General features: G+C 45.5%; 1 protein-coding gene across 3 annotated transcripts in view; it reads right to left on the bottom strand.

Moving 5' to 3' along the window:
- Positions 1-13,040, bottom strand: part of prelid3a (PRELI domain containing 3A) — a 52,425-nt gene that overhangs the window by 23,183 nt on the left and 16,202 nt on the right. For all 3 annotated transcript variants that reach the window (XM_070896410.1, XM_070896415.1, XM_070896401.1), the window contains exons 2-3: positions 7,379-7,547; positions 4,078-4,167 (exon numbers count right to left, since the gene is read on the bottom strand). In XM_070896410.1, coding sequence (XP_070752511.1) covers positions 4,078-4,167; positions 7,379-7,516 — 228 coding nt within the window. In that variant the 5' untranslated portion in view covers positions 7,517-7,547. The remainder of the gene's footprint in view (positions 1-4,077; positions 4,168-7,378; positions 7,548-13,040) is intronic.

The raw sequence follows: 13,040 nt of genomic DNA, 5'->3' as shown, positions 1-13,040 counted from the left end.
AATTGTGATTTTAGTGCCCAAAAAAAAAAACGAACAAAAAAAATGAAAAACACAAAAAAAAAAGGAAAAAAGGGCCTTGTAAATGTCTGGTGTGTCACCCAGGTCGGGTGGCATGGTTTAATGTTTTATGTTTTTGCAGGTAGACTCTAAAAGAGTTTCATGCACAAGGACCCCCAGGTTCCTCTGCACTGCAATATGACTCAAAGCTATCAGTAATGGTGACCATGAAACTACCAGTTTGTCATTCAAGCCCACCTGGTTCACCGATGTCCTTGAGGAAAGGAAACCTGCGGCCTTTAGCTGGTCTGGCCTATGTGTGACTCCAGACCCACAGCAATGTGCGCGACTCTTAACTGCCCTCTGTAATGGCCCAGCAAGCTACTCAGTTACATCGAACCGTTAAGAAAACACCTCACGGACTGCAGCGGTTCACCACCACCTTCGAGGGCAATTAGGGATAGGCAATAAACGCCCCCATCCCATGAATAAATAAATATAAAGTCCAACACCATCCTAGACAGTACAGTTTGTTTAATTGGCCCCCTCGCCACTGAACTCAGTATCCACCTCCTCCATCACAGGGTGTACTGTGACTGCAATGTGTACTGCAGCAACTCAAAGATTACTCTGACAATACTTTCCCTCCTCTACAATCTCTACAACCGAGAAGGACAAGAACAGCCAGGTCATGGGAACATCACTACCAAGTTCTGACTTGGACATAACCTGCTGTTCCTTCATTGCTGCTGTGGAAATCCCTACCTAATACCATTGTGGGAGGCCCATCGGCATAAGTACTGCAGCAGTTCAAGGAGGAGGCACAGCACCATCTTCTCCGGGCAACAAATCTGACCACGCCCGTGTCACCCACAACCAGAGAACAAAAACAAAAAGTACTCTCTACTTGCCTTCTCTGAATAAAGATCTGGTAGTTTCTCTCATCGTAAAATCCAAGATTTTTATACATGCATGCTTGTGAAACAGAATATCGAGCTGCATTCCTCACATTTGCAACAAAGCCTCATCTGTCAAATCACTTTGAGCAACTTGTTTATGAATAAACTCAACTCAGTGTGCTTGGTAGGAAATTTTTACTGAATGCTCTGCAATTAAGTGTTTACCTCGGGTAGTTATTCTTAATGTCATTTCTGGAGCTCAGGTGTTTGCTGTGCATTTGAAATGTAATTACCGAGTCAATACCTGACACAAGTCACTGGGGAATTTAGCTATAGGTTGTAAACACAGAGGATCAACAGTTGTCATGGAATCTCTGTAGAGTACTTCAGGTCTGCAAATTATTGATGTTGTATTGTAGAAGCTCACAAGCATAAAACAAGATGAAAACCTGGGAAGGCAAACAAGGTGGATAAGTTCACCTGGTTCATAATTATAAATGTCTATTATTTTTCAGAAAATTTCTCTTTAGGGTCCAAATAGACATTACTAAGAAGCACCAATAAAATCTAAAAACCAGGCAGATGGTTCTAAAATGACAACTTTCATTTATATAGCACCTTTAACGTAGTGAAATGTTCCACAGGAGCATTAACATAGTTTAACACCAAGCCACATAAAGGGATTATTAGAACAGGTAACCAAAAGCTTGGTCAAAAGGAGCAGAGAAAGGTAGCGAGGTTTAGGGAGGGAAATCCTGAGCTTAGGGTCTCAGCAGCTGGAGGTACGGCCTCCAATGGTGGAGTAATGAAAATCCGGGATGCGCAAGTGTTCAGAATTGGTGGAGCCCAGAGATCTCGGAGGGTTATAAAGTTGGAGGAAGTTGGAGAGATAGGGAGGGGTCGAGGCCATAAATGAGGACAGAACCTCCTTTCAGGCACAAGTAGTTTGTGAAGGTAATGGACATGATCAACACTGATGCTATGGTGTTGATTAGCAGCAAGAGGACCAGGCCTTAGCTGAGGAACCCACATGTTGCTGTGCTTCTTAAAGAAAGAAGAACTTACCTTTATATAGCACCTTTCACAACATCAGGATGCGCCAAAGTGATTCACAGCCAATTAAATATATCTGAAGTGTAGTCTCTGTTGTAATGTATGGAAATGTGGCAGCCAATTTGCATACAGCAAGCTCCCACAAAAAACAATGAAATGACCAGATAATATTTTTCTTTCATGGTGTTGGTTGAGGGAAAGGTATTGTCGTGGACATTGGAAGAACTCACCTGCTCTTCCTTGAAATGTGCCGTGGCATCTTTTATGTCCATCAGGGAGGGTAGATGGTTTAACGTCTCATCTGAAAGATGGTATCTCCGACAGTGCAGCTCTCCTTCAGTACTGCACTCGAGTGCCAGCCTAGATTATGTACTCAAGTCTTTGAAAAAGGGCTCGAACCCAAGACCTTCTGACTCAGAGGCGGTGGGTGGGGGTGGGGGGGGGGGGCTACCATGAGCTAAGTCTGACACTGTCTTCTCAAACATTAGAAGAACTTGATCAAGAAGATGATAATTCTGAGGGCCCAAGTTTCCACATGATTTTTAGGAGCAACTGGTGGAGAACGGACTATCTTAGAAATCGCAATTCTCCACATTTTTTTTCTGCAGTTCTAGTCAGGTAGAACAGTTCTACTTTGGAACAAAATTTTTTCTTCAAAAGGGGGCGTGTCCGGCCACTGACACCCGATTTGAAAGTTTCCAGTGAAAACGTACTCCAAACTAAGTTAGAATGGAGCAAGTGAAGATTTTTGTAGAACTGAAAAAACCTGTTCTACACATTAAAAAATCAGGCGCAGGTTACAAATTAGGCGTCCAGAACGAGGTAGGGGGGGGGGGGGGGAAAAGAGGGAAGTCATTAAATTCTATAATAAATCCTTATTTATACTTCTACAAATATTATACAAATAAATCCAACCTGAATAAACATTTATAAGCAAAGAAAAGATTAAATAAACCATCTTCCTGCCTGTGTGAAGGTGCTTCAGCCAGGGAGAATGCTGCAGCCGTTCGTTCCCGCGGAGCTGGGGGGGTGGGGGAGGAGGAGACAGCCGTTCGTTCCTGCGGAGCGGGAAGGGGGGGGGGGTGGGAGGAGACAGCCATTCGTTCCTGCGGAGCGGGAGGGAGGAGGAGACAGCCGTTCGTTCCCGGGGGGGGGAAGGAGACAGTGAGAAGGCTGCAAGAAGCCTCAGTGCTGATGGCAATGTGCTTTTATTAAAAAATGTTCAAAAATTAAACAGCTACAAAGAACTACAAAAATGGCCGAGTGCCAATGTTTCCACTGCGCGTGCGCGAACGCTCCAACGCACAGCGTTGCCGGCAGGAAAAAAACTAATTTAAATAGTACCCGCCCCCTCCCACTTACAAAATCGGCGCGAGTGTAGGCTCCGCCCCCCTGGGCACCGCGCCAGGCAGACAAGGAGCTGCAGGGCGCTCGAGAATAGCGCGGTTTTTTTTAGGCGCCGTTTTAGGCGTGAAAAACGGGCGCCCAGTTCGGAGGGACGCCCGTTTTTTATCGTGTGGAAACTTGGGCCCTGACAGTCTGCTTCTACACCACGTCCTCATTCAACCCTGTCTGAATCGATTTAGTTCATTCAAGAGTTTCCATTGGCATCTCCGCTTCATGGCAAATAAAGTTCCAGAAGTATGCAGGGATTAGCTCCCTGAAGATATGCAACTGATAACTATTCCTCTCCAACAACATTTTCACACTTTAATCCGCAATCTTTCCTGTACCGTTTCCTCAACAGTAAACTATTTCAATAACTTGCGCTTGAGGAAGGTGCATGCTCATCAGTCTTAAGCAACTTGAATGGTACCTGAAGTTCTGCAATTCTGTCAAAGCTAATGCAAATGTCAACCTATTGGTGCGATGAGGATTTGGATGCTGAAAGAACGTCAAAGACCTCGAGATATAGGTTTGCAAGTGGTCATTTGTAGAGGAGAGCACCTAATTCAATGATGCAAAGCTTTTAAAAGGGACCGTATCCCTGGTGTTTCTATTGCAGAACACCAGTTTCTAATTTTTTTTTTTTTTTTTAAGTTGAATGGGGGAGGAAGATAAAGCATTGACAATATGTCCATTACTATAGACATTCCATTGTATTAGGCGTTTCAAATTCATTACTTACATTAGAAGAACTGAGCTCCATTGTCCGTTCAACTGGATCTACAACAGAATGTTCTTTAATGTACGTTGTGGTCCTGTTCGTACCCAGGATCTAGCAAAAACACATTACATGGGTTACTATATGAAGCTACCCCACTGTTGCCTTTATTGTGCTTCAATTTCTGTATAATGTTGTCAAATTCTACCGAATGCAAAACTAGAATATAATGTAAGTGTAAGGAGTTAGGTGTATTTAACCTCACACAAGACTTTTGCAGTTTTTTTTTAATCTACAAAAGAAAAGTATTTACCAGAGCTATGTGCTTATACAGGTTGAATCTCCCTTATCCGGCACCCTCGAGGCCTGGCCTGTGCCGGATGAAGGATTTTGCCGGATATGGGGAGGTCATCGGAACGAAAGGGGGTTGGGGGGAAAAGGAGGTCGGCGGCAAGCCCCAAGGTGTTCTAGGTTGAGGGGGCTTCTGCTGATCACTTTCTTTCTAGGAAGTGTGATGATTTTCTGTTTAGGTGAATATGATTTAATTAAATCATAAAGGGAAGTGGTCACCGTTGTGCCTAAAAAGGGAATGGGCGGCCGCCTGAGGAAAAGTGTGTTCGAAGACCAGTCCCTCAAACCTACCACCAAGCTCAGGGCTGTAGTAATACCCGCCCTCCGGTATGGATCAGAGGCATGGACGAAGTACAGAAGACACATCAAGTTGCTGGAGATATATCACCAACGATGTCTCCGCAAGATCCTGCAAATCCCCTGGGAGGACAGGCGCACCAACATCAGTGTCCTCGCCCAGGCTAACATCCCCAGCATTGAATCACTAACCACACTCGATCAGCTTCACTGGGCAGGCCACTTAGTTCGCATGACAGACACGAGACTCCCTAAGCAACTTCTCTATGTGGAGCTCCTTCATGGCAAACGAGCCAAAGGTGGGCAGCGGAAACGTTACAAGGACACCCTCAAAGCCTCCCTGGTAAAGTGCGACATCACCACTGACACCTTGGTGATCCTGGCCGAAGACCGGCCTAGGTAGAGAAAGTGCCTCTATGAGGGCGTTGAGCTCTTCAAACCTCAACGCTGCAAGCGTGAAGAAGTCAGGCGCGGGCAGCGGAAGGAGCGTACGGTAAATCAGTACCATCCCCCCCACTTCCCCCAACGAATATCTGTCCCACCTGTGACCAGGTCTGTGGCTCTCGTATTGGACTGTTCAGCCACCAAAGAACTCACTTTAGGAGTGGAAGCAAGTCTTCCTCGATTCCGAGGGACTGCCTATGAATGAATGAATGGGTCGGAGTTCTGTGCATGCGCCACCCGATGGTTGGGAATGGTGCCGGACAAGGGGTGGTTGCCGGATAAGGGAGTCCCGGAGAAAAGTTCAATCTGCACCTATTTCAGTACAATGGGCAGTGCATTAACATAGTTGAGGAAATTTTCTTGCAGCACATCTTACTGCACAACATTACCACATTTATAATCTGTTTTCAAAATCATTCTAAGGCTAGCTGGAATTTACACTAAACCTGGAAATGTCCTCGTGTAGCTAATTGGAAGAATGTTATACTTGTAAATAAAAAGGATTAGGCAGGTTCGCTTAGTTACTTATAGTTTTACACTGCAAATCAGATTTGTATTTTGAAACAGAATACCTAACATTCTCATCATAATCCTGGAACTAATGTTGACATTGTAATGTATTTGCTTCAAGGCTTCTTTGCTTAAAAATTCATAGCAACACATTGCTATCAAGAAATAGTTGTTTTATTAATAAAGGTTTAACAATCACACTACACATTACCAGTTCATCCACTAGGCTCACAACTGCATGCCTCATTGTGGATGACTGAGACCCAACTGACTGGGGTTTTATTGAGTCTTTTGAACATTGCGTGACTGGCTAAGCCACTTAATGCAACAGCTCTACAAACCTGTGAGCATACTCACGGGTGCATAAATTGCAGACATCATTAATTATGAATTAAACACAAGGAGGTTAATTAAGCAATTCAAATGAAAAATCAATGTCTAAATCATTACATCAATCTTCACATGGGAAACTTTTTCAGTTAAATATTATTCCAGATTTAACTCAGAAACCAGCTGCACTAACCTGTTTACAGACCAATTGTGCCAGATTTCTCAAAATAGGTACTTTAACAAATCCATATAAATAAAGATCTCGGACCTTAAAGGCTCCCATTGATTTTGACTATTTTGGACAACAACTTGTATTTATATAGTGCCTTTAATGTAGTTGGTGCCCAGCATTCTGTGCGGCCCCCGGCCTGCGAGCACCATCGGAGCAGGCCAGGGAGCGGAAGGAGCAGCGTGGCAGCATACCACTCCAGGGAGCAGCACATGCTGGAGCAGGAGAGCAACGGCAGTGAAGAGTGACGTCATCAAGGTCCAGGTCAATGATTGGAGTGTGGGCAGGTACAGCAGGAGCGGTGAGGTTGGGGCGAAGGAGCGGTGGGAGATTGGGGCCCAGGAGAGGCGAGGGCCCAGAGGCAGCGCAGGCCAGCTCACACTGCGATATGTGTGCGCACTAGGTCAATGCAGCAGAGCTGGTCTCCAGTCGTCTTGGTTAATCCTTGCTACTGGACCAAAGCCTAGCTCTATGAAGCCTGTGTGGTGGCTGGTGGGCAATGGCCACCACACGTTAAAAAAATCCACGCACAGGCATCTTCCACCCTTCAAGATTTAGTTTGGACCTGGAATTTTAGGTCCATCATTGAAACACCAGTGAACGTTTTGACATGGAAGCAAGTCATCCTGGATTCGAGGGACTGCCTATGATGATGATGTGATTAACGTAGTAAAACATTCCAAGGTGCTTCACAGGAGCGTTACAAGACAAAAATATAAATTTGATGCCGAGCCAGATAAGAAGAAATTACGGTAGATGACCAAAAGCTTGGTGAAAGAGGTAGGTTTTAAGGAGTGTCTTCAAGGAGGAAAGAGGTAGCAAGGCGGAGAGGTTTAGGGAGGGAGTTCCAGAGCTTAGAGTCTAGGCAGCTGATGATTGAGCAATTATAAATCAGGGATGCTCAAGAGGGCAGAATTAGAGGAGCGCAGACATCTCGGGGGGAGGGGTTGTGGGGGTGGAGGAGAGAAGACAGATAGGGAGGGGAGAGGCCATGGAGGGATTTGTAAACAAGGATGAGAATTTTGAAAATCGAGGCGTAGCTTAACCGGCAGCCAATGTAGGTCAGCGAGCACAGGAGTGATGGGTAAATGGACAAACAATACGAACCAACAGCATCAAAATAAAAGCTGAAAATAACATACAACATGTTGCTAGTATACTTACAGCCATAACAATGCTGGGGATTCCCCACTCTGTACTAAGCAGACGTTGGCTATGCAATCTTCCTTGAGTATCGAGATTTCTCTCCAACACATCCACTCCCACTACATTGGGGTTCATGGGATTAGGGTATTTTCGCATTGCAGCTTGGATGACCGTCTCCCATGGATGGCTAAAATGACACCATAAAAACAAACACAAGGTCATTCATATAAACTGACACCACTGTAGAAGGGAAGGGAAGGGAAGGGCAGGGCAAAAGAAGTCCATTTCACAGAAAAGGCATTCCAAAACTATCACCAAAGTCAAACTTACTGGGGTAGAAATTCAGTAGCTTAGCACCTTGGAAAGGGTTGGAAGAGGGGCGCTAAAGGGGTTTGGAGCAACGAGTGCCAGCATTCGTGCCACTCGGCACCTTCAGTGTGCGCTGACAAGTACCTCCTGGGAAACATAGAAAACAGGTGCAGGAGAAGCCATTCAGCCCTTTGAGCCTGCACCATGCTGATCATGCAACTTCAGTACCCCATACCCCTTGATCCCTTTAGCCGTAAGGGCCACATCTAACTCCCTTTTGAATATATCTAACAAACTGGCCTCAACAACTTTGTGGTAGAGAATTCCACAGGTTCACAAGTCTCTGAGTGGGCAGTCCGAGCTGTTCGGGCAGCGCTGAGGGAAGGAATGAATACATTCGGTAAGTGCGATTGTTTTTCTTTTTACGAATAATGTAATGTGAAGTATTGGGAATGTTTTTGGTGTTTTTTTTTGTGATTTTCTTTTTTCCAGAGAAGCCTCTCTTAGGGCCCTCCGAGGCAAGCTCTTTAGCTCGGGATTTTTAGTTGCTCAGCCAGCCTAGTGCCGAGAGGTGTGGAACGCCTCCCTTAGTGCTCCGTCCCACACAGGGGCCAGCCGCTGAATTTTGTGGCTGCCGACACAAACCATTTCCCGGCGCAAAATTTAGCACCTAATTATCCTCAAACCGAATTTCCACCCCTGCTAAGATGCATATATACACACACAACAGACCTTGCCACTGGACCAAGACCTAGCTCTGTCAAGCCCGTGTGGTGGCTGGTGTGCAACGGCCACCCCACGTTAAAAAAATCCACGCACCGACATCTTCCACCCTTCAAGATGTAGTTCTGGAATATTAGGTCCTTCATTGAAACACCCGTGAACGCATCCCTTTTTGGCGTGGAAGCAAGTCAACCTCGTTTCGAGGGACTGCTACGATAATGATACAACATACTTTGAATTTTAGAATCTTAGAAATTTACAGCATGGAAGGAAGCCATTTCAGTCCATCGTGTCCGCCAACCAAGAGCTATCCAACATAATCCCACTTTTCAGCTCTTGGTCCGTTGCCCTGTAGGTTACGGCACTTTAAGTGCACATCCAAGTACTTTAAAAAAAAAAAATGTGGTGAGGGTTTCTGCCTCGACCACCCTTTCAGGCAGTGAGTTCCAGACCCCCACCACCCTCTGGGTGAAGAAATTTTCCCTTTTATCTCCTCTAAACCTCCCCCCAATTTGTTTAAATCTATGCCCCCTGGTTGTTGACCCCTCCTGCCAAGGGAAACAGCTTCTTCCTATCCACTCTATCATAATTTTATACACTTCAATCAGGTCTCCCCTCAGCCTCCTCTGTTCCAAAGAAAACAGACCCAGTATCTCCAATCTTTCCTCATAGCCACAATTCTCTAGTCCAGGCAACATTCTTGTAAATCTTCTCTGCATCCTTTCCAGTGCAATCACATCTTTCCTGTAATGTGGTGACCAGAACTGCACCCAGTACTCCAGCTGCGGCCTAACCAGTGTTTTATACATAACCACCTTGCTCTTGTAGTCCATACCTCGACTAATAAAGGCAAGTATTACATACACCTTCTTAACCACCTTATCTACCTGGCCTGCTACCTTGTCGGCATTTAGTCCCATTAATTTCTCCAGTACTATATCCTTACTTATTCTAATTTCCTTAAGTTCCTCTTTAACTTGCACCATAAAATATGGCAATGCAAAGTGCACCACAACATAGCAATTAACTGTAAAAATATTAGGCCGTTTAGTTCTAGCAGAAAATAAGTGTTTCCTTTTTCTATACCAGAGCCTACTCCTCATCACATTTGTTCACAAAAATGAATTGTATGTTTTCCCATAATCTATACCAAATGAACTGGTAGTAGCATGGTGTGTTATATGACCTGAAAGTATCCAGCATCACAAAATTATTACCCTGCCTCTAGTTCACTCAGTCTGAAAAGAGGTGATCTGTATAAGTAAGAAAGAACTCTTCAAACTAAGTTTCACTTTTTCAAATGGAAATCTGCAAGAGGGCAGAACAATGGCAAACAACATTTAATACTGACAAATGTAAAGTACACACTGCAAAGAAAACTGGGCAACAGATAACTCCGTGAATGGTGTTGAAATAGCTACGGGTGAATTTGGAAGAAGAAGAAAAACTTGCAATTATATTACGCCTTTCACAATCTCAGGACGTCCAAAATAGGAAGTACGAATGAGCTACTGTTGAAGTATAGTCATTGTTGATCCAGCGACGATGAATTTCCAAGTCAGGATGGTGTGTGACTTGGAAGTGAACTTGAAGCTGATGGTGTTCCCACACGCCTTTTTCCCTTGTCCTTCTAGGTGTTTTAATGATGGTGATTGAGGGATATAGATTGGCCAGGATATATAGCACCTTTAGCGTAGTATAATGTCCCAAGGTGCTTCATAAGAGTGTTATCAAACAAAGTTTGGCACAGAGCCACATAAGGGGATATTAGGGCAGATGACTAAAAGCTTGGTCAGAGAGTGTTTTAAGGAGCATCTTAAAAAGGAGGAGGTAGAGAAGCGGAATGGTATAGAGGGGGAATTCCAAAGCTTAGGGCCTAGGCAGCTGAAGGCATGGCCACCAATGGTAATTTGATACAAATTATTTACAAGTTGAGACAATCCGGGGCCCTACGCTTGCTGGTTGATCGTCGGAGTTCAAACTCTGGCATGGGTGAGTTGGTCGGACCATTGCTGCACTGCGGCGCGGCTGGTCTGACTGTTGGGAGTGGTGGATTCATCCTTTTCATTGACAGCGAGGTCGATTGCTGGGTGGGTGTGTTAGTGGATCGATGATGGTGATGTCCTCTTCAGGTTGTTCCTGGTTGTCGGTGAACCGCAGTTTGGTCGGATCCAAATGCTTTCTGCACATTTGCCCATTCAATCGTTTGACTATAAACACTCTATTCCCCGCCTTGGCCAAGACAGTGCCAGCAACCCATTTAAGACCATGACCGTAATTAAGGACAAACACAGGGTCGTTATCAATGTCACACGATACAGCCACGTGATCGTGGTACATGTTTTGCCGGTGACGCCGGGTTTCCACATGATCAATTAGATCCAGGTGGACTAGAGAGAGCCTGGTTTTGAGTGCTCTCTTTAACAATTCTGCAGGGGGAACCCCAGTGAAAGAGTAGGATCATGTCCGGTAGCCAAGCAGAATCCGAGCTAATCGGGTCTGCAAGGAGCCTTCCGTCACGCGTTTCAAGCTCTGTTTGATAGTTTGGACTGCCCGTTCCGCTTGACCGTTGGATGCGGGCTTAAACGGGGCAGACCTGACATGCTTGATGCTATTGCGGGTCATAAACTCGTTGAATTCTGAACTTGTATTCACTGGAGTTCAGAAGAATGAGAGGGGACCTCATAGAAACATTTAAAATTCTGACGGGGTTAGACAGGTTAGATGCAGGAAGAATGTTCCCAATGTTGGGGAAGTCCAGAACCAGAGGTCACAGCCTAAGGATAAGGGGTAAGCCATTTAGGACCGAGATGCGGAGGAACTTCTTCACCCAGAGAGAGTGGTGAACCTGTGGAATTCTCTACCACAGAAAGTTGTTGAGGCCAATTCACTAAATATATTCAAAAAGGAGTTAGATGAGGTCCTTACTACTAGGGGGATCAAGGGGTATGGCGAGAAAGCAGGAATGGGGTACTGAAGTTGAATGTTCAGCCATGAACTCATTGAATGGCGGTGCAGGCTAGAAGGGCCGAATGGCCTACTCCTGCACCTAGTTTCTATGTTTCTATGGTGAAACATGGTCCATTGTCACTAACTCAATGGAGCCTCCCTTGGTGCATTGCTCAATTCTAAGCACGTGTTGCACTGGTATACGCATGACTCCAAGTCCGAGTCAATGCCGGGCCATCAAACATGCGACCTGGCTATAGCCTTCATCATGACTATGCCTGGGTGGGTATTGTGTAGGTCGCGAATAAACGTTTTCCTGCCTTTTTTTGGCAAAACCATGCGATTACCCCATGAGACAATCCGACTGGATGGACATTTCATCTTTGCATCGGTGAAATGGCTTAGTTTCATCTTGCATTTCCCCGGGAACGACCGACCAGCTCCCATTGAAGAAGCAACTTTTTACAAGTGATAGCACAGGATCCTGGCTGGTCCAGGTCCTGATCTGGCAAGCAGTGATGGGTGACCCCTCGCTCTCAAAAGCATCCATGACCATGCGCCATTTTCACCCAGTTAGTGGCCAATGGTAGGCGGCTGAGGACATCAGCACAGTTCTCTGTGCCTGGTCTGTGGCGGATAACAGTCATAGACAGACAATGTTAGTGCCCATCTTTGGATGCGGGAAGAAGCATTGGTGTTTTTACCTTTGCTCTCTGAAAACAGCGAAATGAGCAGATTGTGGTTGGTTTCAAGCTCAAACCGAAGTCCAAATAGGTATTGGTGCATTTTCTTAACCCCATATACACATGCTAATGCCTCTTTCTCGACCATACTATATTAGGTTCTTTCAGCCTTAGACAAACTTCTAGATGTGTATGCAACCGGTTGAAGTTTGCCCGATACATTGGTTTGCTGTAACACACAGCCGACCCTGTACGAAGATGCATCACAAGCTAGCACTAATCGTTTACACGGGTCATACAAGTACAAGTAACTTATTAGAACAAAGTAGGTTTCTGGCCTTCTCAAAGGCTGTCTTGAGATTTACCCCAAACCCAGTCGTCACCCTTATGTAGCAACATGTCCAACAGTTCCAGCAAAGTGCTCAACCCGGGTAGAAAGCTACCAAAATAGTTGGGAATCCCAGGAACGAGCACAGTTCCGTCACATTCTGTGGTCTGGGTGCATTTTTGATGGCCTCGGTCTTCGAGTCCGTGGGCCTGATGCCGTCTGCTGCAATCTTTCTCTCCAAAAATTCGACGACTGGTGCCAGGAACACACATTCGCAGCGTTTCAGCCAGAATTCCACTTTGTCCAGTCGACTTAGAACCTCTTCCAGGTTGTGCATGTGTTCGGTAGTGTCACGACCGGTGATCAGGATGTTGTCATGAAACACAACGGTGCACGGAACAGATTTCAGTAGACTCTCCATGTTCCTCTGGAAGATGGCAGCAGCCGAGCGAATCCCAAAAGAGCACCTGTGCTTTATAAACAGTTCTTTGTGCGTGTTGATGCAAGTCAATCTTTTCGAAGATTCAGCCGGCTCCTGTGTCATATAGGCGGAGGTTAGGTCCAACTTGGTGAACGACTCTCCCTACCCACCCCCACCCCCCTAACATTGCGAACAGGTCATCCGCCTTGGGTAGTGGGTACTAGTCTTGTAACAAGACTTGGTGATCGTTACCTTGTAGTCTCCGCA

This window comes from Pristiophorus japonicus, chromosome 1, assembly GCF_044704955.1.
Source record: "Pristiophorus japonicus isolate sPriJap1 chromosome 1, sPriJap1.hap1, whole genome shotgun sequence".
Taxonomy (NCBI): Eukaryota; Metazoa; Chordata; class Chondrichthyes; family Pristiophoridae; genus Pristiophorus; species Pristiophorus japonicus.
This window is presented reverse-complemented; position numbering and strand designations above follow the sequence as displayed.